This window comes from Anopheles merus, chromosome 2L (assembly GCF_017562075.2).
Source record: "Anopheles merus strain MAF chromosome 2L, AmerM5.1, whole genome shotgun sequence".
NCBI classification, from domain to species: Eukaryota; Metazoa; Arthropoda; class Insecta; order Diptera; family Culicidae; genus Anopheles; species Anopheles merus.
Genome location: NC_054083.1, coordinates 40340404 through 40367402, shown reverse-complemented (window position 1 = coordinate 40367402; position 26999 = coordinate 40340404). Strand labels below are relative to the sequence as shown.

The following is a 26999-nucleotide window of genomic DNA, read 5'->3' as shown; positions in this document are numbered from 1 at the left end:
GGTACAGATCAAAAAGATTCGAAGGTGGTTTATTCGTTTTAATGTTAAAGATCTGGGTTGAAAGCATTTATTTGAATAAAAAGTCTTTCCTCAGTTAAAGGTCATTTTGTTGACGATGCAGTCGTGGTCGGTTTCAAGTGAATACATTTGCTATTTTATTGAGTGGATTAAAATAGTTACATTAAAATAATAAAAACAAATTCCTTACTTAAATTTTACGAAATAGTTGAACGAGAAACGAGTTGAAAAGGGCGAAAGTGCTCGCTTTTGTTAATATTCCCGGGTTTTCAAACGTTATTTTTGAAATGGCGGATGTGGATGGGATGTAGCTCTTTTCGGATCGGAACGAATCTAGAGGACAAATGATACTTTTAATAGATTATCTTTGTTTATTTCTAATCAAAAACATACTGTTGAATGAAAATTTTATATTCAAAATAATGAATCTGGTCATATTTCCAGTGTTTGCCAATTTTTTCATCAACAATCTTTGCTTCAAACTCCACGAAGATTTGAACCCACCGGGCTAAACGCTTCCAACTGACAGGAGCGATACGCTCCGGCTGGTGAAGCGCACCTTCAGCCCATCGCTACCATTTCCGGGGCCAGCGCAAGGCAGCAGCAGCAAGCAGCAGCAGCAGGAGAAAAGAACGAAGCATTCATTTTGCTGCCGTCGCGTTAGTTTCGCACATTGTGCTGGGCAGAGAGACGCGTGTGTGTGTGTGCGTGCGTGCGTTCTCGTTCGTGTGCAAAGAAAATTAGTTTCTGCGGGCAGCCCTTCCCCGACGCAGGGAACAAAGAAAAGTGCGAACATTCGGTTTGGCTGGTCGGTGGTCCCAGGCGGAATTGAATGCGAATGCGGGCGGAAAGCGTAAAAGTGCGTCGTTGTTGGCTGGTGCAGCCACTAGCATGAGTGTGTGCACCCTCTTCCGCTCGGGATCGAAATTGCCTTGCAGTTGAGGTACGGAAGCAGCGCCGTTTTTTCTTCTTTCTTTGCTATATGCACAGACACATACACACATCTACACGGGCGGGCGCCGCGGCGGACTCGCCCGAATGTACAGACGAGATTGCGCTGCGCCGAAAAGCAAGATGGCTGCCGCTGGGGTTTTGTGTGCTTTCTGCTAGGCTCGCGCACAGCGCGTTGCTTTAATGGCGTGTGCAGGGAGAAAATGAATTTTCTGGTGCATGTGCTCGGTGTGTGAGAAATGGTGGAATTTAATTCAAGATTAGTTTTTATTTCCCCACTTTCGCTCACTGATTAGTGTTTCAAATATGGTTTTGTAAGGCGCCGCAAGGTGGTAGTATGTGCGAGAGTAGGGCGGTAGGCCGGTGAATGTATGGCATCTGTTCCTTTTTTCGGTTCGTTTTTTTTCCGCGTGCGAATTAGTACGACAAATGCTGCGATGAAGCGGAAGCAAAGGTGGAACAAATGTTTAAAGTGTGCTCTCGTACGTGGCTTTTAGTCTCGTCTCTTGCGCGTGCATAAAGAACGGGTCGAGCATCTCGTGTGTCATTGTGTGTGTGTCACATCCGCCATTCCGGAAGGCAGATTACACAGCAAAGCAAACTGGCAGTGCCGCCCGGAATGGCTTTGACCGTTCTTTTCTGTATGCGCTCCCTATCGTCCCCGGGGTTTTCCCCTTGCTCGCTCTCAGCATAGGGCGGCCGGAAGATGAGCGAGACAGAAAATGTGGCGCGTTTCACAGTTTGACAGCTGCCGCCATATACACACATACACACACACACACACTCGCACACACTCGCACACACCGCGCCTAGCGGCTTTTCGGCTGTGGCGTTGTGTTCCGAGCGGCTGCTTCGTCCGGCCGCATTATGATTTGTTTACAGAGGAATAAGGCTAGGCCTTGGCCAACTACGATGATAGCGTGCGGCTTAATTTATTAAATGAATTTATGCTTGCAAGTAAAGTTATTGAAAGCGCAACCTAAGCGGCAGACAGGCGGCACGAGGAGGAGGAAACACGTTAGAGTTCTTACCATGATGTTAAATTTTACTTACTTTTGTAATGAACGGCCCGTTGTTCTGTTCTGGAAGAGCGGAATCTGTTAACAAGATTACAATCGAGGCATTTGTCTGATATTTGTGAACCTAACGGAAACAATCATTTTGAACTATTTTATTTAACCTATCTTCAAATATCCTAATTGTTTTTTTTTTTTCTCTCTCTTTGCCTATTGCCCGGCGACACACACTCACAGATGTATAAAAAATGAATGAAGGCGATACGGCGGGAGGGCAACGTGGTCGAAACCAGGCCCTTCCTGCTGGAATTGATCGAAACACATCAACTACAACTAACACTGGCCAGGTAAGCGAGCGGCGTGTGTGCACAATATTGTTCGTTTTGTTTGATTGTATTATTTTTTCATCTTTTATTATTTCCCTCTAACAGTTACCTACTGGCACGCACGATTCCATTACACCAATGTCGCGCTCGTTAAATGAAGACCAACCACAGCAACTGGAACAGTCTCAGCAACAGCAGCAGCAGCCGCAACACCAACAGCAGCAGCAGCAGCAGCAGCAGCAGCAGCAGGGTCAGCAAATGCAGCCTGCCGGCACACCGACGTCGTCGTCATCGTCATTGTCGTCACCTCACAAAAGCTTACCACAGCAGCAGCAGCATCCGACTCCCAGCAGTAACGCTGCTGGTGGCAACGTAACGGTCGCAACCGATGCATCTAGTGTGCCGCTGTCGTCATCGGCACCGTCTCATCATACCCTCCAGCAGCAGCAGCAGCAGCAACAAAACGTCGCCAACAGTGCGAGCAGCAGCAGCAGCAGCAGTAGTAGTGGTGGTGGTAACAGCAGTGGCAGTGTTGAGGCTAATAATGCTAACATTACCAGTACGCCGGGTGGTGAACGAACAGGAAGTGGTCTCTCGGAAAGTGAAGGCGGAGGACGGGGAGGACGGGGAGGCGGATCCATCGCGAGCGGTGGCGTGGTGGAGGGCGGTCTAGTGCCAGCGAGTGGTGCAAGTGGTGGTGGTGGTAGTACAAGTGAAACCCCCGGCAGTGAGGAAAGTACGTTTGGTGTTGTGGTGGGCGAGAAAAGAGCAATAGAGGATAGTACGGGTAGTGTAACGGACGTGGCGGGCGGTGGTGGTGGTGCTAGTGAGGAAGGAGGAATCGTTGGTGCGAGTGGTGTGGTTGGAAAATTGTACACCAAAACAAACACTACTGCGTCAACGTCATCGTCATCGTCATCGTCGTCCTTTTCGCCGGTGGTTGCTGGTGGAATTGCTGTCGGAGGGCAGGCGGCCGGAGGAACTGTTTCCGCTGCCGTCGCTGTTGCTGCTGCTTCTGCTGGCTCGACGGCAGGCGGTTCCGCCGCAGTGGCGAAAAAGCGCATCAAGCTAGAAACGGAACCGGAACATGATATCAGCGCGCTTAAGAAACTGATTCTAGAGCACAAGTATATGCGATTACGAAGTATCAAAGAGAGGTAAGTTTGTCGTTTGATGACACATTTGAAATACAAAATTTTAATATTCTCTTTTGAAAAAGGCATAGATTTTGTCGAATTTGTGACATTTGTCACTTTGAAACCAAATCTTTTAGTGCAAAAGAACAATAAAATCAGAGAGCTCCTCTTGTAATGAATGTACAACCCACACGCATACATACACACATACACATTACTCTGTTTCTGTATCAGTGGAATTGAGATGGAATTTCATCACATGTCGTCATGCTTACCTTATTGTGCCTTCCCCTTGTGTGCTGTCGTTTTTCACAGATACAACGAGCATGTAGCGGAACTGTTTTTTCTTCAAACCGGTGGCAATATGATGGAATATCCCGTATGGAGAAAGAAGCCACCAACGCCCGCGTTCACCAGCTTCGTTCGCTCGTACAAGCTGGAACCGTTGTCTAGCAATCTGGAAGAGGCCGGCGAAGCGCTAAAGCAGGTCAGTACACACAATTGCGTTTTTGAATGCTGTTTTTAACCGTCCAACAACTAGTACATTACGAACGAAGAGACCCATCCAATCAGATGTTTTTTTCGTGCTTTTCTTTTACCAAAAAAAAAATCTCCTTTTCTTTTCAACTTTTGCAGCAGTCGACCCGTGCGCTGAGCGGAATTTCTACCACGCCCGGAAGCACCAACCTTGGCAGCGTCGTGACACCGGTGGTAGTTAGTGGCAATGGTAGTAGCAGCAGCAGTGGTGGGGATGATACCTTAACCGGGCTGCCACAGGGAGCGGAAATCAAAATACCCGGTGTCGGTGCCACGCCGGTAGCCGTCTCGACCACACTTCCTGCCGCTGTCGCTCAGCTTAGCCAGCAAGGTAACATCATCATATTCGTGCTGTATTTTTGTGTACCTCAATTTTGATAAGACGTTTGTAGGCCGCGTCTCTAAGAATCATTTTCGTATCATGAGACTTACAGAGAGGAAGGAATTATTCTTTACTGTCTTCTGCATTATTCCGAGACATTGATGCGGGACTTTGAAGCTTCCCGGTTACGTTCCTAGTTTAAAAATAGACCATACTTGCAGTTCTTTTTCACTGCCTCCATAATCCCTCTTTGCATATCTCCACCTGCCTGCTAGTGCAGCGGACAGGCGAAAGAGAAAACACGTCAGGTTCTTATTATGATGTTACATTTTACACACTTTTGTAATGAACGGCCCGTTGTTCTATTCTGGAAGAGCGGAATCTGTTAACAAGATTACAATCGAGGCATTTGTCTGATATTTGTGAACCTAACGAAAGCAAAATCTCTTTCAACTGTTCCGATTCCGAGATATCTAGAGTGGGATTTGGAAGCTTCTTGCGGGGGTTACATTCCTAGTTCAAAAATAGATCCCATCTGCAGTACCTTCCCAATGCCTACACATAGCCCTTCACCACGTTCAGGAATTTCTTCCCCATAATCTCGGTGGATTTTCAATGAAATGACGTTAATTTTCGGAATTCAATAATGTGTGTTCCATTCCATATCGTAAAATTGATTAGATATTTACCCTAACACTAACCTACAGCAAATCAAAAATATTTCGTATTTTTTTATATCCCGTTCTTCTCTTGTTCCTGTTTTCTCATCAACACGCTCTCTTTCAATTTGATCCCTGCCTGTTTTCCCCCAATTTGCCACACACTCTACTCAACCGTTCTTTGAAACACACCACCACCACCATGGTACTGCCTTCCCACTGTAATGCTCCTGGGCGCGGAATCTCTGTGTAGGACATGTGCCCGGTAGACCGCAGGGTGGTCGCCATGGGATGGTGTTTGGGCAAATTAGTGCACCATCCACACTAGGAACCTCTCCGCCACTGCTGGTGCCAGGTAGAGCGCACCCTTGTTTTATCTACTTCGTTTTTTTTACATTGATTACATTGTTACAATAGCTGTGTTATGCATATGTAATTTTACAATAGTTTCCTTTTTTTTTACTTTTTTTAGTGCTTAGTTTTTGCATTTTGTTATGTTTTTTATGTTCATTGTTTGAATATGATGTAAGTTTGTGCCGAATGGTTTTAACATTTTGGCCAGATGTTGTTGGCCGCTATAGGGCATGCTGATTATTAACTCATGGCCTTTACTAAAGCATATTAAATCGTTGCTTTCTCTTGGTTATCAGTTGCTAAATGTCTTTTTTTAATTTTTTGATTCGCCTTTAATGTTCCGTAGTATGTTACATTTTACGTCCGGAAACGCATGCATATTTATGTTTCAAACCGTTCGGGAAAAAATAAATCCCAATCAAATTGAATGTCTTATCAATTTTATGGCACTACTATTTAAAATCGGTAGCTTTTAGTACTAGAAACGTCGATGTGTTTTACTTCAAGCTTTTAAACGACACCTTTTTGCTTCCATGCAAAGGATGTGGATGTGGCTGTTCTGTAATGGTTAATAATTGTAAAAAAATTGTTTTGAAATTTACTCGAAATGATTTGTTTTTGTTGCTTGTTTTTTTTTTATTATACATGTTGACCCGAATAGTTGTGATTATTTGTAAATTAAAACACGATTTTCCGTTTTTGTTCCGATTCTGTTTTAGGTGGTACGCCGATCATTCCCGACCGGGTCGGTATCGGCATCTCGCCCGCCGCCGCATCCGCCGTCGATCGGAAAAGGCAAATCTCCTCCGCGTCCAGTGCCCTCGGTGGGCATATGATCAAGAGCGAACTGCTCGAAACGGCAAATGCATCGCCCAGTCTTACCACCATTGGCACCAATGGCCCGAACGTGCCGAGCGTTCGGCAAGGTGGAAGCCTCACCGGTGGTGTCGGCGGTAGCCGAGGCAGCGGCAGTAGTACGGCCGGCGGCAGTATTACCGGCTCATCGTCCCGGGGGCTAAACAACGGCCAGCAGAACGGTGCGCTTGGCAACGGACGCGGTAATGCACTGTCGTCCGGGTCGTTGGCTGGGCAGCAGCAGCAGCAGCAACTCGGTGGAGGGGTGCCCGCCGGAACCAATAGCAACGGTCCGCCGGACCAGTACACCAACAAAGCCCGGCAGGAGGTGTTCGTGATGCAGCGCATCCAGGAGCTGCAGAAGGAGGGCCTGTGGACGGAGAAGCGCCTGCCGAAGGTGCAGGAGCCGCCCCGGCCGAAGGCGCACTGGGACTATCTGCTCGAGGAGATGGTCTGGCTGGCGGCCGACTTCGCCCAGGAGCGGAAGTGGAAGAAGGCGGCCGCGCGAAAGTGCGCCCGCATGGTGCAGAAACACTTCCAGGACAAGGCGCTGGCGGCGCAGCGGGCGGAGAAGGCCCAGGAGCTGCAGCTGAAGCGGATAGCCGCGTTCGTGGCGAAGGAAATCAAGACGTTCTGGTCGAACGCGGAAAAGCTGGTCGAGTACAAGCAGCAGACCAAGCTGGACGAGCGGCGCAAGAAGGCGCTCGATCAGCAGCTTAGCTTCATCGTGGAAAAGACGGAGAAGTACTCGCAGCAGCTGGTCGAGGGCATGAACAAGGCCGCACCGGTGCCGGGTGGTGCTGCTGCTCTCCTCCCTCCAGGGAGTAAGGCGGAAAGCCTGAACTCGTCGCGCCTTTCCTCCCCGCTGCGCGGTAGCGGTGGGCTGGCAGGTGGTTCGGACGATGAGTTCTGCCCGGAGGCGGAAAGCTCGGACGATGACGAGGAAACGATCGCGAAGGCGGAGGCCGAGGCGGCAGCAGAGGCAGAGGATGGAACCAAAGACGAGGTGGCCGCCCTGCAGAAGGAGTCCGAGATGGATTTGGACGATTTTCTGAAGAATCTGCCGAAGGACTATCTGGAGAATCGTGATAAGATCGTGCTGTCCGACTCGAACGACGGTGACGGTGACGGGGAGGAAGAGCAGGAGGAGGATGAGGAGGAGGAGGAGGAAGAGGCCGATGAGAACAGGAGGAAGAAGAAGCAGGGTGCTACCAGGGAGGGGGAGGAGGAGGACGGAGACAAGGACTTCAGTGCGGACGAGGATAGCATGGACGATGAGGATACCATCCGGGAGCAGGAGAAGAAGGAAAAGAACCAGGATCACAAGAAGGAAATCGATGAGTTGAATGTAAGTGTACAAACGTGGAATGGAGTGTAATACTGAAGATGATACTGATTTCCCTTTTTTAACTCCTTTTTCCAGGCCGACAACGACTTGACCATCGAGGAGCTGATGGCAAAGTACAAAAATCTTCCTCCCGCGGGCGAGCAGATGGACATCGATTCCGATGACGATGCGGACGAGGTGCCGGCAGTTCCGGCGAACGATCGCAAACGGCGACGAACGCGAAGTCAGCCCATGTACGAGTCGTCGGACGATGAGGGCAAGGAGGAGGAAGACGACAACGATGAAAGCGAAGGTCTGACAGGCTCGGACGACGATGAGGAGGAGGAGGACGACGATGATATTACCGAGGATGAGTCGGACGAAAGCGAAGAAGCGATGGACGCTGAAGAGGACGCATTCGGGCTGAAGCATTTGCTTGACGATGAGACCGGGTCCGGCGAGACGGCTGCTACATCAGCAGCAGCAGGCTCCAGCGGGGCATCGTCGGTGGCCAAAAGTCAAAGCGACAAGGACGATATGCTGAACGATGCGGCTGCCATCGCGGAAAGCATCCAGCCGAAGGGTAACACGCTGTCGTCGACCAGCGTCGTGACGCCGATACCGACGCTGCTGAAGCATTCGCTGCGCGAGTACCAGCACATCGGGCTGGACTGGCTGGTGACGATGCACGACCGCAAGCTGAACGGCATACTGGCGGACGAGATGGGTTTGGGCAAGACGATCCAAACCATCTCGCTGCTGGCGCATCTGGCGTGCGTGAAGGGCAACTGGGGCCCGCATCTGATCATCGTACCGTCGTCGGTGATGCTGAACTGGGAGATGGAGTTCAAGAAGTGGTGCCCGGGGTTCAAGATACTGACCTACTACGGCACGCCGAAGGAGCGCAAGCAGAAGCGCACCGGCTGGACGAAGGTGAACGCCTTTCACGTGTGCATCACGTCGTACAAGCTGGTGATACAGGACCACCAGAGCTTCCGGCGGAAAAAGTGGAAGTACCTAATACTGGACGAGGCGCAAAACATCAAAAACTTCAAGTCTCAGCGCTGGCAACTGCTGCTCAACTTTCAAACCGAACAGTGAGTATGCGTTTTTATTGCTTTTTTTTGGTATCAAGCGTTCTCCCCGTTGTATGCGTTGCGTTTTACCCATGATGTTAAACATATTACGTTTCTAGCTGATTGGAGCTGGCAATCTGTTCTAGAGCGCCTTTTCCATTTGCAAGATGACCCTATACGAGGCATTTGTCTGATATAACAACGCATGAAACAGGGAGCGAAATGTTTACATTACTCTTTCATTGTATCCTCCCGAGTGCAATTCCCCATTAAATGAACATGTGTTTGCTTTCCATTTTACAGACGACTACTGCTCACTGGCACGCCGCTGCAGAACAATTTGATGGAACTGTGGTCGCTGATGCACTTCCTGATGCCGCACGTGTTTCAATCGCACCGCGAGTTCAAGGAATGGTTCTCGAACCCGATGACCGGCATGATCGAAGGCAACTCCGAGTACAATGAAACGATTATCAAGCGCCTTCACAAGGTCGGTACCCTGTACGTAATGTAATATTATGATTATTTACGCATCGTCACCTCCCCATACTGTGCGCGCCGGGCTGATGCTTCCTCTGCTGCGTGCGGCCGTGCGTGCGTGTTTTATCGTGTCATATACCACCTTTATACGGTGCTTATTCATAATTTTGTGTGTGTGTGTGTGTGTGCGTTTGTTTGTCTTTTTGGGATAGGATCGTAACCTTTTTTTGTTACTATGTGTGTTGTTCAAAGGAAAACATGTAGTCTGGCGGTGGAAATTCATAAGAAAAGATTTAATAATCAATTTTCCTTTTGGTACGGTTTGGTTTGGGGTTTGCTAAAAGAAGCATTACATATAATTTTACCCGTTTTTTTTGTTGTGGCGTCTTATGGTTTTTAAAATGTGGTTTCGTTTTTTAAAGGTTTTGGTGGTGAATAATCATAATGTTTTTTACGTATATATTAACTGGAGGTGTGGTTAATTCCTGAACAACTAATTAACGCTTGCGGTTTGGCGGGCCTTTATTTCTCTTCAGGTATTGCGACCGTTTTTGCTGCGGAGGTTGAAATGCGAGGTGGAAAAGCAGATGCCGAAAAAGTACGAACACGTGGTCATGTGTCGACTGTCCAAGCGTCAGCGCTTTCTCTACGATGACTTTATGAGTCGAGCAAAGTGAGTAGTAGTACACGGGTGTAGTTGGGAGTGTGGTGTGTGTGTGAGAGAGAGCGAGAGAGAGAGAGAGAGTTCGTGTGTGGTGCTAATGGTTGGCTCTTTACCTTCTCTTTGTCCCTTTTTTGTCTAGAACGAGAGAAACGCTAGCATCGGGCAATCTGCTGAGCGTGATTAACGTCCTAATGCAGCTGCGCAAGGTGTGCAACCATCCGAACATGTTCGAGGAGCGACCGACAATATCGCCCTTCCGCATGGAGGGCATCAGCATTAAGACGGCCTCGCTCGTGTACAACATGTTCAGCTACGATCCATTCACTGTGAGTTTTTCGCACTTGTTGCTTCGCTTTGGTTTTCCGCTTTCGCGCCAACCGGAAAGATTGTCTAATTTCGTGCCTTGCTTTCCTTCCCGTTGCAGCAAATTGATCTGTCTTCCTTAAACTTAGTACTAATTCAGCTGGAGCTGCTGCTGCCCGCGTACGTGGCGCACCGTACGCAGCACCTGTGCATGCCGAAGCGGCTGATCGAGGAAATCGATTCTACCCCGCTGCCACCGCCCCGGTGTCCCACCGGGAAGCTGCGGCTGCACGTGCGCATTCCCGACGTGCGCGTGCAGGAGTCGCTCAGCGGCGGCGGCAATCGGGCCGGCGTCAGCATCACGACGGGCGTGCGCGTCGGCACCAGCCCGGCGATGAAGACTGAAGGGACAAAGTTTGTTCCGCTTGTAAATCATGAAGCATCCCTAGATAAGAAATCATCCCTCATCGGTCCCGGCGGCAGCAGCAGCATACAGTCGCGGGTCATCGACATACGGCGGCGCGGCTCGTCCACGGTGATGATGATGATGGGCGGCAGCAGTTCGGCGGGCCTCGATTCCAGCAGTATGGTGGCGACGGCGGCGGGCAATAGTAGAAGCATGTCGCCCGGGCTACTGCTGCGCAAGCGGAGCGACATTGCCGGCGGTGGTGGTATCGTGTCCATGGCCGGTCCGCTGCACCAGCAGCAGCAGCAGCAGCAAAACCGGTTAAATGCGGGCCAGGTGGTGCAGATCATTCCTCAGGTGTCATCGGGTGGTGGAATCGGCTCGAACGCGTCCCAGTCGTACATCATCACCGGGCGACTGCAGCCGGCAGCCGGTGGTAGCGGAGGTCAGGCCATATTCCATCGACCCGCACTAGCGGCAGGTGGTAGCGGCGGTGTTAATGTTTTGCCAACGCAGCGAATAGCAACACTCCAGTCGATGGGAGGACAGTCGAGCGTCGCGGCCACATCGGCGGCAGCAGCAGCAGCGACAGTGAGTGGTGCCGCCGCCAACCGGATGGTACAGAACGTCGGGCAAAAGACGCAGATCTCATCGACGCTGGCCGCCACGATCATGAAGCAGCTAAAGCACTCGAAGAGCCTCGCCGGCAGTAGTGGGAACGGGGCGGCCAGATCGGCGGAAGCGGCCGAAATGGACGAACGACAGCGCACCGAGTTCTATCTGGCCTGCATCGAGGAGTCGCGCAAGGAGCGGCGCCGGGAGGTGCTGGAGCTGCTCGGGCGCATCAATGCGAAGCGTTGCGATGCGACACCGATCTATGGGCGGGATCTGCGCGAAACGTTGTGTGCTTTGATCGAGGAAGAGTTCCGGCACCGGCCGGACGAGCTGATTCCGTTCGGTGTCGCCAGCTCGTACCACACCCGGCGCGCAACGATGGCACGGTGCGGTGGCGGCGGCGGCAGTGGGACGAAGAACGGTGCGCTGTTCGCTGCCGCCAGCTCGTGCCTGTCGGAAGCGATCAAAAGCATCGATCAGCGGGCGGGCGAGCTGCGCGCGACGATCTCAAACTTTGTCCTGTTCGTACCGGCCGTGTGTGCGCCGACACCGTACCTGCAGGTGTCCCATCCGCATCCATCCAAGCTGAACGCCGAGCAGCAGTGGGAGGCAACGATGGCGGAGCAAATCCAGCCAGCCATTCAGCTGCTGCATCCGATTATTTCCGCCATGAGCACACAGGTGAGTAAGACAGGAGGGATAAAGATGATTTGATTTGTTTACAAATAGTAAAATTTTGATCCCAAAATGAGTTTGGGAGAGGATGGGAGAGTTGCTCTACAAATCAATCGTTCTAAGTCTTTATTTGAATGGTTTTTGCAATAGAGCTATATCATGCTTTAGGCATTTCATACCATTCGGCGTATATACGTCGCTTTCTTAGCAATATATTAAGAAAGCATTAGAATTGTCGTACAAATTAACACAAATTATCCTTGTAATTGCACTTGTAGAAGCTCCTGACCGATTTTTAAAAGTGTATGTGGTTTCAATCCACTTTAATAACCTTCACTTGTCTATCCTTTCTCTAGTTTCCGGATCCCCGCCTCATTCAGTACGACTGTGGCAAGCTGCAAACGCTCGACCGGTTGCTGAAGAAGCTAAAATCGGAAGGCCACCGCGTGCTCATCTTCACCCAGATGACGCGCATGCTGGACGTGCTGGAAGCATTCCTGAACTACCACGGCCACATCTACCTGCGGCTCGACGGCACGACGAAGGTGGAGCAGCGGCAGGTGCTGATGGAGCGGTTCAACAACGACCGGCGCATGTTCGCGTTCATCCTGTCGACCCGGTCCGGGGGCGTTGGCATTAACTTGACCGGCGCCGATACTGTGATATTTTACGACTCGGACTGGAACCCGACGATGGACGCGCAGGCCCAGGACCGGTGCCATCGGATCGGGCAGACGCGCGACGTGCACATCTACCGGCTGGTGAGCGAGAAGACGATCGAGGAGAACATACTGAAGAAGGCGAACCAGAAGCGCATACTGGGCGATCTGGCAATCGAGGGCGGCAACTTTACCACCGCCTATTTCAAGAGCTCCACCACCATCCAGGACCTGTTCACGGTGGACAGTGCGGAGCAGGACGCGTCGGCCCGGCTGGCCGAGGTGCTCGACCGGGACCGCGACCGGAAGGAGCGGTTGAATGCGAACCTTGCGACGGGCCCGGGGCAGCCGCAGCCGGCGACAGGCGGCGAGCCGGTGGTGGACGGCAGCAAATCGGCCATCAATGTGTTCGAGTCTGCGCTGGCAGCCGCCGAGGACGATCAGGACGTGCAGGCGGCTAAGTTTGCTAAGGCCGAAGCGTCGGCCGATCTCGACGAGTTCGACGAAACCATTCCGATCGACGAGGAGAAGGTGGCGGCCGCCGGTGACGCCGAGGGCAAGGAGCCGGAGCTGAGCAAGGCCGAGAAGGAGGTGCAGAATCTAATTAAACAGGTAGGTGGAATGCGGAAAAGTCCAAATTAAAAAAAAAATACCCCAACTTTAGTAGAGCTTTTTCTTTGATCCCTCGGGATTGGCGAAAGGCGGGTTGAGCATCATCATGTATTGCGCTCAGTTCATTGCTAGGTTGGAATAGAATACTCCAATGACGTCCCAGACCGCACCCGGCTTGCAATGTTTGCATGTAGCCGTGTGCTATCATAGTTCTCGTACAGCTTGATTATTTTTTTTCATTTTACAAGGTTTTCCAGGAGTTCTCATAGCTGTGGCACACTTCGTTGACTGTTTTCTTATGCAAAATGAACTTATGTAATAGGAATTGGACTCTATAGCACCCTTGTTGGACAAATCCAATTGGAATTTCCAATGAGCATGTCCAAAAACGTTGCCATAGAGTTCAATTACCAACATATGAGGGTCATTTCCAGTAGGAAAGAGTCAAGGAAGTGTCCCACAACTATGAAAACCGCTGGAAACCCCTGTAATGTATGAATCTGTGCATCACAACCACACACACCGCCCGTTCAAATGAATAACATAACTCCTCGTTTCGTTTCCTTTCCCTCCAGTTGAGTCCTGTCGAGCGGTACGCGATGCGTTTCGTCGAGGACACCGAAGGTACCTGGACTGCGGTGCAGTTGAAAGCAGTTGAGCAGGAGATCGAGCAGCAGAAGCGCGACTGGGAAGCGAACCGGCTGGCGGAGCAGCGGCGCAACGAGGAGGCGGCCCGCAAGCGCGAAGCAGAGGAGCACGCCGACCTGCTCACCTTCTCCCGGGAGGATGCCAAAAATCAGGTTAATAAAACTCATCCTAGTAATAGAGTTAGTAGTGGTGGTAGTAGTAAGCACAGGTTGCGCACAATGCGCCGCAACGACCGGACGTCGAGGGTGACAACAGGGACGACGACAGCAAAGACAATGACGAACCGTGACGGAGGGGCACCGAAGAATAGAGCGAACAGCAGGGGCCATCAAGTGGCAAGCGAGTACGACGGTGGTAGTAGAAGTGGTGGTAGAGCCGATGGTGGGCAGAAACTGACCACTGCCACCGGCAGGAGAGTGATGGCTTCGGCGAAACAGCAGCCGAAGCATCATTCGGGTGGTGTTGGGGCAAAACAATCTGGCCTTGGTAATAACAAAGCCGCCGGCAGTATTTTGGGCAAACGAAAGTATCAAGAAAGCACCGTTGCTAAAGGTGGTGCCCGTTCACAGAGCAGCAAGGCGGCGGTAGCGACGACTGCAAACCAGCGTCGAGCGAAAGGCGCAACGCGCAACGCCAAGCACGCTAGAAGGAATGTTTCCAAAGCTTCATTAACAGACGATGAGGATGAGGATGAGCTCGAGTCGGACGAAAGCTCGAATGAAACGGTACAAGATGAGGACGAATCAAATCGGGAGGAAAATGGATCCGATTCGGAAGCGGCTGACAGTGGGGAAGATGGAATAGAAGAGGAAGAGGAGGAAGAGCAGGATCCTTTGGCGGACGTTGGTACGGAGGACGATCGAGCGAAACAGCAAGATGATGCTGTCCAAGGTGGAGAAAATACTGCCATTGTTATGCTGAGAAACACACCTAGACGAGCCTCGGTGGCAGCTAGAGCAGTTATAGGCTCGATGATTCAAAAGACAGGAGTCAATGTAAAACAGTCCCCGAAAGCCGCCACCACTACCAACAGTGGTGGTAGTAGTGGGGGTGGTAGTGCGCGTGCTAAGATCACACGTCAGGTGTCAAGTCCAGTTCGAGTGGCCAAAAGCAGTAACAACGCGGCCGCCGATCGTTCTACCGTTTCCTCGGCCAGCAGTTCATCCGCTAGTGATGCTGCTGCTGCGGTGACGACGGCATCATTGGCCAAGCCCCTGGACGAGTTTGACAGTGAGTGCAGCCTGGACGTGATGGTCGATTCGAACGATGCGCCCGATTCGGATTCGAATCAAATGAACAGCTACTATAATAATTCCGCTGGCCCGGGTATGCATCACGATGAGGACGCACGTGCAGGAGGGACGGTGGACGGCGGTGGAGGTGGAGGTGGCAGTAGCACCAAGGACCATCATCAGTCTTCCCGTCCCACCTCTCGCGTTGGCCGCGCACGGGACGGTCGAAGCAGGACGCCCGTCGTCAGCTCGACCTCGCCCATGGTCGTCCCGGCCAGTTGCGATCTTTCGGTCGATGAAACGTCCGACGATGTGGACGAGTCGTCGAATGCTAGCAAAACCACGCCCCGAACGCGATCGCGTGGCACTGTTAAGATCAACCTTTGGACGCTGGACGACAGTCCGATGTTGCCGGTATACAACCGGCGGCCCAATCGCTCGAAAACGCCTCAACTTTCACAGCATCAGCATCATCATCAACTGGGCGATGATGGTGGCGATACTGAGGAGAGAGAAAGTGCTGAGTGTGGCAAAAAGGACACTTCGTCGTCGGTGGTCGAAAGCAGCTCCTCCAAGCCAGCGGCAGCGAATGAGTGTAACAGTAGTAGTAGCTCGACAGTGGTCGATAATCATCGTGACCATCTAAATCATAGTTCTGACTCATCGGCGGCTCCTCGTCCTCCCGCTACCACCACCGATCAGCAGCCACCAAAATCGGTTGCTAATTCGATCGTCCCAAAAACCACCAACGTAATCAGAAACTTGAAAGTCGTTGTGAACGATTTGCTGCGCACCCCCGACACGGCGAAAAGGGTGGCAGAAGTGAGCGATGGATTCCGGGCTCCGACGCCCACGAACACGAAGCTGCGGCGTTTGAAGCGACTGTCTAGAGGGGTTGGTAGCGCGGGCGGTCGTGCAACCCCACCCACTGTGATGAATGCGGGTGGAGCCACCTACAATCGCACACTGGACGGTTGGCTATCGAAGGGAGGCACTACCGGTACTGGTCGGAAAGAGGAAGCAGATACAGGCAGCGAAAACCATCGAAGTGCTGATGGAAAGTTGCCAGGTAGTGAGGAGGGATCCGCCTCCATGTTATCATCCACCGTTGCACGTAGTAGAACGGCGATCGAAGCTGCTGGAGAAGGTCAGCAGCACGAGGAAAAAGATCCATTAGAAAATGGAAACGTTTGATGGTGGAGACTGCCGTCGTCTGCCAAAATGCTGCTGTTGCTGCTGCTCCTTCTTGCCGCCACCGTGTAAATGGATACATGTTAATGCTTAACTCCGAATTGGGTTTATGTTTTTTATCTACCTTTTTTCCTTCTGCTGGCTGAAAAAGCAGAAGAGTGTTTCCTCCGAATGTTGGATGGTATTAGGTTTTGTACGCCTTATTTGGCCACCCGGAGAAACATCACACAGTTTATTATTTGAACGGACTTTTTCACACATTGACAATTGGGCTCTCGTTTGCTCGCTTCTACCTACCCACCACCATCACGCATCATCACCGCACTGTTAGACACTGACCGGTAATGGATAAAAAAAACACACCCAATAATAACGAAGTATTGCTCACATAAAAGGGCAAGCGACTCAACAGTGGAGACACGATCACGATAGGAAAGGAAGGATTGTGTGTTATGTTTTATATTATATCGAAGTTTATTTTATGTTTTTTAATGTGTTGTCATCTAAAAATCATAAATGGACAGCTAGCTTGGCAAGAGTATGTTTTCCGTTTCTCCCTCCCCCATGTACCGTGCATTTGTTTCATACTTCGATCATAGTGCGAAAAGCTCTATCTTGGAAATAACATACACAGAAAAGCCAATCGTTTCAAGGGTTCGAAATTTGCATACATCTCAAAGCAATAGTGGACACAAAAATGCTATGTTAATAGCATTTGACTGCTTGTCTGTTGTACCAGTGTCTGGCAATAATGCCTGTCCAGTGTGTGTGTGTGCGCGTTAAACATGTGCTCTCTCTGTTTGAATCCCTATCCTCGTGTACTATCTCTGCACCCTGATGATCGATCCCTCCCCATATCACTGTCTCCCATCATTATGGGGCCAAGTGGCGCAAAACTTGTGCGGACACACATCCTATCGTATCGTTTAATTGTGATAGCATTATTCAATAATGTACATTTGGAGGGGCACGCGTCACTATTTATTTCCTATCATACATAATTCCACCCGTACATCCTCCACCTTCGTTTTGCGTCATCGCCGCCTCAATGTGCAGGAGAATCAGGTAGTACTAAACTCGTTTTTTGATCGATCGGTTCGCCGCCGCAGTCGCTTTGGGCGCGCGCGGACGCACGGTCAAAAGTGTGTATCACTCAGTGTATGCGTTTTCTGTACGCAGCTCTTTTTCGTATACATCCCATACCCTTCCCTCACCCGTATCCACAGGTTAGTTTACTAAAAATATATATGCTAAGGAAATTGAAAGTGAGAGATTTTGGAAATGTTACATTTCTTCTGTTCAGTTGTTTAGGTTGGTGGGGGAAGTAGCATACTTTTATGCATTGAACAACACCATCTCCTACCCAAAACAATCAACACACACACACATACGTGTGTGTGCGTGTATTGTGTTTGAAGGTTGCAAATCTTCGCAAATCTATAAATATGCTCGGTGTAGTTCAAGATGTAAATATATGTAGAATAGGACACGAGATTATTTCTATGGACCTTTAGGGGGTGGTGTACAGCTCATTAGAAATCAGACTCAACGCAGTACATATGTGCATATTTTATCCTTAATATACACACACATACACACACAAACACGAAGGATTTACCGTGGATTTATATGCAGCGGCGCGGATGCACACAGAAAATCAGAACAAACGAAGCAATTAGTTCGCCCAGATTCCAATTGGTTCTTCCCAAAATTCCATCAGACTTGGGGTTTTTTTTTTAAATTTCAGCAAACAATGTCTGTGGCGCATTGTAGTCTCCACATGGTTAACATTTATGCTAGTTAACATATGTGGCTGCCTATTATTGATCGCGGTTAAAAATCGCTTATCAAAATGGCTACCCAAACACACACACTACTGTGCGCATCCCAAAATCCATCCTCGTTGTTGTGCGTGTAGAAAAATGATCGATAATGGAAAACAACAGAATAGCCCAGAACAACAACAAAACAGAGACTGTAACGTAGTGAGCCCCCGCACCCCTAACACGAATACTAGTTGACTATTTACGGACGGGGGCAAGAAGTGAGGTACCAGTTTTACCAGTTTTCATTTGGGAAAAGGGGGGACAATTATGACCGGCCAAACGATGATCAATAGAAAAACCCAGGTTTGTTGTAGGCAGATCGAACACGATAATGTTTTCACGGCTGTTGTGTGTATAAACCGTGCGCCGCGCGGAAAAAAGGCAGCATAGTAGAAAGAGAGCAGAAGAGAACATAGAAGAAAACAAAAGAGAAAATATTACTATTACGAACATAACAATACATCCCAGGGAAAACAAAATGCTCGATCGATCGATAAAAGCGCCGCCGTATAATAGTAAACAGCGCGCGCGCAATAACAGAGAGAAGAACATAACAAAAGCAAAACAAACAAAAAACCGCGCATATTGCAAACAGAACAAGGCAGAGAGGAGAGGTGTTTGCATGTTTGCGAGAAAAAATTAATAGAATAAAAAATTATCCTTGCTGAGTAAAAAAAATGCTTGAGTTGATGAATTCATTCGAATAATGCGAGAAGAAAGCGTTTATTAAACAACGTTCAAACAAAGAAGAAAAGAGTAAGAGAAGAATCAATTAACTGAACTGAAGCTTCATCAAAACATCGTTGATCATAGTTTTCGTTGAAAAGTAATGTGAACAGCTTTTGGTGTCACAAAACACACAGAGAGAGAGAGAGAGAAGCGTAATCCGTTCGTACAGATTTTCAAGAACGCACGACGCTTCCTCATCCGATGTGTCGGAGTGCGCAATTGTTGGCGGGCACGTGAACATCCCTCATGTGCCATGATGTTGTTGATGTTAACAGAAAGAAGAGGCAAACACACAACATTCCCCGCGTGTGGCTGGCTCTTTTTACTACAGTTGTTTGGTTGCTGGGGGTGGTGGTTGTTGCTATCGATATCCTTCTGTATCTAGAGAGCAAGAAATATGGAAGAAAAAAGAAAGACGGAGAAGAGTACAAACGGAAACGATGCGCCAAACGGAGAGATAAAGAGAGATAAATGAGAGAGAGAAAGAGAAAGAGAGAGAGAATACTAATTGTCTATGCTAAAGAGAAGATGTGAAAATCCAAACCATAACTTGCTGTTTTATTGTACGTTCTTACGCGATAATTCTTACGCAAGACCCAAAAAACAAATTTGTTATTTCAATCGCGAGTGACTTGTAAACTTCTGACAACGAGTAGTGTACGCTAGAATGTCCTTTTGAATGGCACCAAAACAAAAAAAAAGAAAATTAGATTTTCTGGCATTAAAATCATAAAAATGAAAACGCGAAAATTCCTTTGAAATTGTTTGCGAACGTACATATAAGCAACATTATTCAGACAACTCAACACAAAAACAGCAAGGTGATGATTTATTTTGTTAATTTTTTCTTGTAATTTCTGATGCATTCGAATAACAATGATTTGATAAAACGGTTAAAGAAAAATATAGGAAAAGAGCGTTGGGTTCGGGGGTGTATGTGTGTGGTGTGCGTGTGTAGTGGAAAGCCAAATATTCTTGAGATTTTTTAAAAAATTAATTAGGATTGCCGGACCGCGCTGTGTGGTTCCTTGTTTTGTATTTACGTTACAACTTCGTGGTAGAAATTATTGTCCTTGTACTGCCAAACACACACAAATTTAGTTCGAGAAAATCAAAAAGTGAAGCAATTGTGAACGTGAATCGGAAAAAAGAAATTGAAGAAAAAGCACAATAGGCCCCCCAGACCCGATGTAATTTACGCGCGCGCCCTCTACATCGTAAAAGTATCAGAAAGCATCAGAAATTCGAAAGCATCAGAAATTTATAAAGAAGAAGAGAAGTTTTGCTTGACTGCAGCTGAGAAAGCAGCAAACAACCCCGCGCGCCCGGTGCTGAACGATGCTGTGGAAAGATGCAAAAAACAAATCAGCACACACACAGAGAACCAGTACGTGGCTGTGTGTCACGGTCCACAGACCTTATCGGTTTCAGCAACGGGCGCGCGTGTTGGCAAACAAAAATTAACAAAATAATTGTACGGATTTGTAATATCTCTCTCTCTCTCTTTTCTCTCCTCCCTACCACTCTCTCTCTACTTTTCTCTCTGTTTTACTCAATCATCTCGTTTGTTCACTCGAAACACGTACTCTTCCGATGTGTGCGTACCGTGGAAAATGCTCTAGATATGGATATCGGATAGCACGATGGAGAAGATGCCGGTGAGTACTCCAGATTTGTCTTTTATATCCTTCTTTGTGCGTGTTTTTGTACTGTGCAAGATTTAGTTTCCAACCTTCACTCGCTCCCCCAAGAAAGCTAAATCTCTCACACTCCTAGTACAGAACACGAAGCGTGTGTGTACTCCGTTTGCTAATAATCTCGTTCTGCTCTCCTTCCTCGCGCGCGCCAAAAATGTGTTTTCTCACGCCTGCACAGATGTGGTGTCCCCCGACGCCCCCACAAGATGATAACGATCTGTACGTGGATCATTCGCTGACGTTCCTGTACGACACGTCCGACATCATCCCGGAGGCGGAGCTGCCGCCCGTGTACATCAAGAAGGACTACAAGCGCAGCCGCTCGGAGGCGGGCTTCTATCCCGATGGGCGCCGGCCGCCAAAGATACGGCGCGAGGACACGTACTACGCGCCGCGCTCGCTGTTCGATCGGCCCACGCCCCAGATGGCCAAGCTGCGCAAGGAGTACAAGCTGCAGCGGTACAAGGGCATCATCAAGCCGTTCCCGCCGATGCTGGCGATGAAGCCGACCACGCTGCCGATGAAGCCGCCGGTCGAGCCGGAGGGCGGCATACCGGAGTGGACGGTGTACGAGGATATGGCGATCCTGAACGTGATACAGAACCTGCAGGGATTGCCGCTGAACCTGATGCTGATCTCGCCGGGCCACGTGCCGAACTGGGACCTGGTGGCGGACATAGTCAACCAGTCGTCGCGCACGTACCGGCTGCCGAAGCAGTGCCGCTATCGGTACGAGTCCGTCATAATGCCGCGCGAGGAAGGCAAGCTGCTGGAGAGCCCGAAGAAGCAGAAAAAGAACAAAAACCCGCAGAAACAGTCGCCCACGACGTCGTCGTCGTCGCCGCCGCCCCCGTCGAATCCTGCTGCGGGTTCGTCGCCTCCGAAGCAGATACGGTCGATGCGCACCGGCCAGCTGTACACGAGCGATGCGAACAGTTCGTTCATCAAGCTGATGCGCCAGAAGTTCGACAACATCCGGACGGCGTTCGGCAAGAAGCCGGTGCCGGGCAAATCGTCGCTCTCGAGCACGCTGCCGGCAGCGCTGAAGAATCCGAAGCACGCGCTCGTGCTGGCTAAGCACGGTATCACCGGGTACGATGCGCCGCTGACACCGGTCGAGATAGCGACGCGTCGGGCCGAGCGGTACTTGAAGGAAAAGCACAAACTAACGGTCGCACAGGAGCAGCAGCAGCAGGCACAACTGCAGCAGCAGCAGCAGCAGCAGCAGCAGGCTCAGCAGCAGCAACAACAGAACGCCCAACAGCAGCAGGCTGTTGGGACTGTGCCGCAAGCAGGCACCGTCGTAACAACCATCCAGCAGCAACAGGTGGGCACGACGACGGTGGTCGGTGTGCAACCGATTGTAACAGCGCAACAGCAGCAGCAGGCACACATTCAAACGGTCGTTCAGCAGCAGCAGCAGCAGCAGCAGCAGCAGCAGCAACCATCTGCCGCCACTGTGCAAGCGGTCACGGTAGCAACACCGGCCCAGCATCTCATTCAGCAGCAGCTGCAACTGCAAGCGCACGCCATCTCGCCACAGCAACAGGCGGCCACTGTGCAGGGTCAGCAAATTGTGACCTCTGCGGCAGGGCAGTCAACGACGATCGTCGTGTGCGGCGTGTCGACCAATGCGACCCCAACCGTGGCTACGATCGTGCAGGCGGGTCGGGTCGGCCAACCGGTAGTTAACATCTGCGCCAGTCCCAGTCAGCAGCAGCAACAACAACAGCAGACACAACAGATCGTTAAAGCCATCGTTGCAAGTCCGGCAAGTCAGAATCTGCTTTCGCAACAGTTGGCACAGGTGGCGGCACAGCAGAGCGGCAACGCGCAGCAACAAGTCGGGCAGGCGGGCCAAACGCAACAAGTGTCGGTCGTGCTGACCACACCCGTCACTACCATGTCGGGCGTAAACTCGGTCCAGCTGACGTCCCAGCCCCAGATCGTATCCATCCATCAGCCCGCATCGTCGCAGCAGCTGCTGCAGGGTGGCGGTACTGCAACGATCTCGCCCGCCTCGCAAGCCACGTCGATCGTGAACCAATCGATCCCGCATGTCGTCTCGGTCGCACAGCTCGGCAGCGTGATGACGTCGGGTGTGGCCAGCAGTGCTACGATACAGCCGGCGCAGGTAACCACGCTGACGACGTCGGCACTGCGCGCCCAGCGCATCGTTGCGCCGACCGGTACGCTGCAGGAGGTGGTGCTGCACCAGCGATCGGGCTCCCAGAGCCCCACCGTCGTCAGCGTGAGCAGCCTGGGCGGTGGACTGACCCAGGCGCAGCTCCAGTCCGCCCAGCTACGGCTTTCGATGGCCGGCGGCCAGCAGGTGTCCGGTGTGGTGGCCAAATCCATCTCGGTCGGGACGGTTTCCAGCACCGGTAAGCCGGGCAACGCGCCGCAGATACAGTTCTACCGCCAGCCCCCGATGCGGCAGTCGGTAAAGGTGCTGCATCCGGCGACGGCGGCCCAGGTCGCAACGAGCGGCGGAGCGACGGTGCTGCAAACGGCCTCCGGCCAACCGACGATCGTCAGCCCGGCCATCCTGCAGGGCAACATCATCCAGACTGGCACGGTCGGGCAGACGGTGCAGGTGCAGCAGGCAACGGCTGCTGGTGCGACCGGCACGGCCACCGCTGGTACGGCCGTGGTGCAAAAGGTGTCCGGCGTGACCACGGTCACCGGTGGCAATGCGGTGACGCAGGTGGTTTCGGCCACCGGTGGTACGATCGTGTCCCAAACGCCGACGGTGACCGGTGCCGGCGGCAGTACGATTGCGACCGTGCAGATGGTACAAGGACAGCCGCGCATGCAGTACATCAAGCAGCTCGGCGGTACGAAGCACATGATCACGCGCCCGGCAACGGACAACGAAATGCAGCTCATGGTGAAGCGGCAACTGATCAGCCAGCAGCAGCAGCAGCAGCAACAGCAGCAGGCCGCGCACAACAAACAGCAGCTCATACCGCAGGCACAACTGTTTGCCCAGGCCGCCAACCTGCAGGTGCAGCAGGCGGGAACGTCCGGCGCACAGCAGATGACGCTGGTCAAAACGTCCGGCGGTACGGTGGCGGCCACCGGGATGACGCTGTCCCAGGTGAAGCCGGGCCAGCTGAAAACGATCGGGGCCAACCAGGGTCAGGTACGGCAGGTGCATCTGCAGCAGCAGATACTGACCCAGCAGCGCAAGGGCGCCGCGGCCGGCAAGATGACGCAAATCACGCACGTCGCCGGCAAGACGGTACAGCCGACGCAGGTGTTTCTGCAGGGGCCGAAAAACATCGCCTCCGGCACGACCATGACGATGCAGCAGGTGCAGCACGTCATCCGTCACACGCACCAGGGCAGCCAGATCGTGCTCGGCAAGACCGGTGTCAGCCGAATGATTCCCGTGTCCATGTCACAGTCGCAAGGCCGGCAGGCGATACAGGTAGGCAGTGTTTGGGGGCAGCAGCAGCGCCCGAAGACATTCTTTGATAGGTAATGATTATTTTTTTAATACGTTCAATGCATTCTTTCAGGTGGTGTCAGCAACGTCCGCCGCCCAGGCAATTGCAGCCGGCAATATACGGACGCACGTGCCGGGGCAGAACATCGGCACGATTAAGGTGGCGGGAGGGGCCACCTCGGCCCAGCAGCAGCAGGTGATACTGAACGCTATCCAATCGCAACAAGCCGCCCGTTCGAATGCTAGCCCGGTACGACTGCAAACTACACCCGGTGGATCGCTGGTGGCAGTCACGGTGCAGTCTCCGCAACAGTTACAGCAGCAGCAGCAGCAGCAGCAACAAGTGGTGGTCGGTACGTCTGTGACCTCCACACCGAACGTCGTGTCTCAGACGGTGGTAGGCGGCTCGGGTTCCACCGATTCTAGCCAATCGGCAGCTGCTGGAGGCAGTGGTGCCGGTGGAAGCGGTGGTGGACCAGCCGCTCAAGTTGGCACGACCGCACAGCAGCAGCAAGTGTTAGCCATACAGCAGCAACAACAGGCCACTGTGCAGCAATCCGCTCAGCAGCATATTACTGTGAGCAGTAGCGCGACTGTCGGTGACAGTGGAAGTACCGTGTCTACCGCCAGTTCCGGCCCAGCAGCCACCCAAGTGTCATCTGCTGCGGTAGTCGTGAGCTCGGCGGCCAGCAGTGGATCAAACACGGGTGCTGGTGCAACTAGCGCCACTCAGTCGGGGCAGCAAACGGCCCAGGTGAGTATGATCAAGAAGAAACAGTCACCGAATGTTGCAAAGTAAAGTTGTTGGTGGAGAGTTAGGGTAACTACGGTGGGTGAAGTTGTAAGCATGTGAGATTAATGATAGTTTAGTTTGTAAAATTTAAGAAAACAAGAGAACATCGGTAAAAAGGGAAGGTTTTGGGGACGCGTTGGGTAGCGAAAAAAATAAAATCGTTTCGATTTTAAATTAGTAAAAAATCTATCAGGATAAAACAGATTGCGATCATCAACCGAGAGAGAAAAAATAGAGAGGAAGAGTCAGTTCATTCATTCGTATAACCGTTGTCCAGTCGGCGTGCAATCCCGTCTCTTTTTTTATCAGAAGGAACCTTTCCAAATAGAGTGTATTGCTTGGAAATTAAAACATAACAGATTCATCGCGCACCGTAGAATTCTTATTGGATAAGAGATGTAATATAGGCATCTTATCATCCCGGGTGTACTCGTTGGTTTCGGTTTTATCCAGCCCAGGGTCCTACTGTGACCGTTAATGGATCCACAGTTTGCATACACTTTGGGATTTTTTTACAGTCTCTGTAGCAGACTATACCACTGCTCTCGGGTTGTCCCGTTCTGTGGTTTCCACCATTCTGCTGGCCAAATGTTAGCCAAATTCATAAGTCTTTTTAAGCTTCTGGATTCTTACATTGTTCGCTTCTGTTGTTCTTGACAGCATCTTGTCTATTTTGTTGCCTCGGCACAGGAATAGCAGTATCGCCGTTGTGGTGATATCCTTTGTTCACATCCTGATATCTTCCATAACATCCTTCCTTTGACATGATCCGATTAGCAATGGCCAGAATGTTCAGTCCTTGGTATTCAAATTCGGTAAACAGAGTTTATAAATCTACATATTTAGCACATATCCTAGTGATACATTCGTTCCTCTCAATCTATTGTCGGGACTCATTATCATGGTGAGGTGGGGTCGTCATCATCACATAAGGTATAGATTTTCTATTTTGTACTATTTAAAACCAACTTCAGAGACTGATTCCAGTATCGCCACATCTTATCCGAGCTCCACAAAGGGCTTTGATGGATCTTTGGAAAGATCCGTTCGTTGCAATCATGTTTGAGACACAATTTTTTTTTCCGGTGTGGAATCCAATGATGATTAATTTTCGATTTGAACGTTCCTTTTCGGCTGCTTCAGCAATTGCAACCACTGTTTCATAGTCGATGTCAATGAGTACGTCTCTAATCCATCGGTAAGAGTGTCCACTAGGAGCTCGTTCGTAGGCTAGGAATCCCCTTCTAATATCTCTATACATTTGCTCATATTCTGCAGGAAAGTCTTGGCTAATTACCACCGTCCTCCTGTGGTGATCAAACTGGGAACGATCTTGACTAAATCGTGATTATGCAGGCAGTCGGACTTGAGACACACAACTTTTTACGGTGTGGAATCCAATGATGAGTGATTTGCGATTTGAGCGTTCCTTTTCGGCTGCTTCAGCAATTGCAACCACTGTTTCAAAGTCGATGTCAATGAGTACGTCTCTAATCCATCGGTAAGAGTGTCCACTAGGAGCTTGATCGTGGGCTTCATCCTTTCTAAGTTCCTTCAGGAACCTGGAAGAGATGTCGTCAGCTTGTGGCTGACTGCTTTTAGGCGCTCGGCCCTTTCTCACGTAGATCGTGAACCCGTCGTTGTCCATGACTTGAGGTGTTGATGTTTGCATCTCAGCAGTCTGCACCGTCCTGTTCTCGGGTAGCCGCTTCAACTCTTCGTACATTGTTGAAGCATCTCACATATGATTGGGACATGCAAGTCAAGTCAAGTCAGGCATCTTTTGAACCATTCCCGCGGTGTTGTGTAGTAGCTGTTCGAGAGTTTTGTTATTTTTATTTTTAGGTCAATCGTTCTAGTTGGAAAGCGTTTCCTTCCTGCGTAAATTCAGTTCCAACCAGATAATATTCCGACGGGCACAACATACAAACGATGATCTGATCCTATGGAAATTCAAACAATTTCTACTATCTTTCGATGACATAAACACTTTACGACCGACGATAAAGATTGGATAAAACTTTTCCTACCCACAAATACTACCCTGGAAAAACTCTCGGTTCGATAAGGATGCGTTCAGTGTGTGTGTGTGTTTAGTGTGTAGTTTTTCTTATTTTAATGAAATTGAATTGAGCTTTATTTAGCACGGCGATCAGTGAATGCGCCAGTTAGCATAAAACATTTTGTTGTAAATAGTTCGGAGAAAAAGGTGCAAGAAAAACGGGAATATGGCGTAAAAAAACAGAATCTTATCATCGTACTATAATTAGGAGAAGGGAATCCCTCCTCCCCCATCATTATCGGCAAGATAATGTTGCAAATGGAAAGCAAACTAGAAGCTTCTTACCCGCTAACAACGAAACACGAAGGCACATTTTTGATGCTGTTATCAAATTACAACGCTACGTTTGCGTAAATAGTAAGGTGTGTGTTCTTTCAAC

The 26999-nt window shown here is 50.4% G+C and overlaps 1 protein-coding gene and 1 non-coding gene across 3 annotated transcripts; both read left to right on the top strand.

Annotated features, from left to right (window-relative positions):
• Nucleotides 1-583: 583 nt before the first annotated feature.
• Nucleotides 584-26999, top strand: LOC121592756 (helicase domino). 2 transcript variants are annotated; one of them, XM_041914516.1, is made up of 17 exons: nt 584-961; nt 2223-2332; nt 2417-3468; nt 3763-3934; nt 4084-4315; nt 5219-5320; nt 6039-7522; nt 7598-8598; nt 8881-9067; nt 9594-9730; nt 9861-10047; nt 10146-11726; nt 12077-12991; nt 13567-13791; nt 20240-20275; nt 20493-23747; nt 23839-26999. In XM_041914516.1, exons 2-17 carry the CDS (start codon nt 2234-2236, stop codon nt 24562-24564), a joined length of 11391 nt encoding a protein of 3796 aa, XP_041770450.1. In that variant the 5' UTR covers nt 584-961; nt 2223-2233; the 3' UTR covers nt 24565-26999. The 2 variants fall into 2 exon arrangements, with proteins under 2 accessions (XP_041770450.1, XP_041770451.1); XM_041914517.1 differs by lacking the exon at nt 5219-5320 and having other exon boundaries at nt 585-961.
• Nucleotides 8678-8778, top strand: LOC121594977. The gene has a single exon (XR_006005084.1). It is a non-coding gene; the product is annotated as a small nucleolar RNA Me28S-Am2589 (small nucleolar RNA).

Excerpts from the sequence above, each read along its gene's own strand:
- LOC121592756 (XM_041914516.1), top strand. The coding sequence starts at position 2,234 with ATGAATGAAGGCGATACGGCGGGAGGGCAACGTGGTCGAAACCAGGCC. Across the intron at positions 9,731-9,860 it reads GACTTTATGAGTCGAGCAAA|AACGAGAGAAACGCTAGCAT; the intron begins GTGAGTAGTAGT and ends TTTTTTGTCTAG. Across the intron at positions 11,727-12,076 it reads TTTCCGCCATGAGCACACAG|TTTCCGGATCCCCGCCTCAT; the intron begins GTGAGTAAGACA and ends TCCTTTCTCTAG.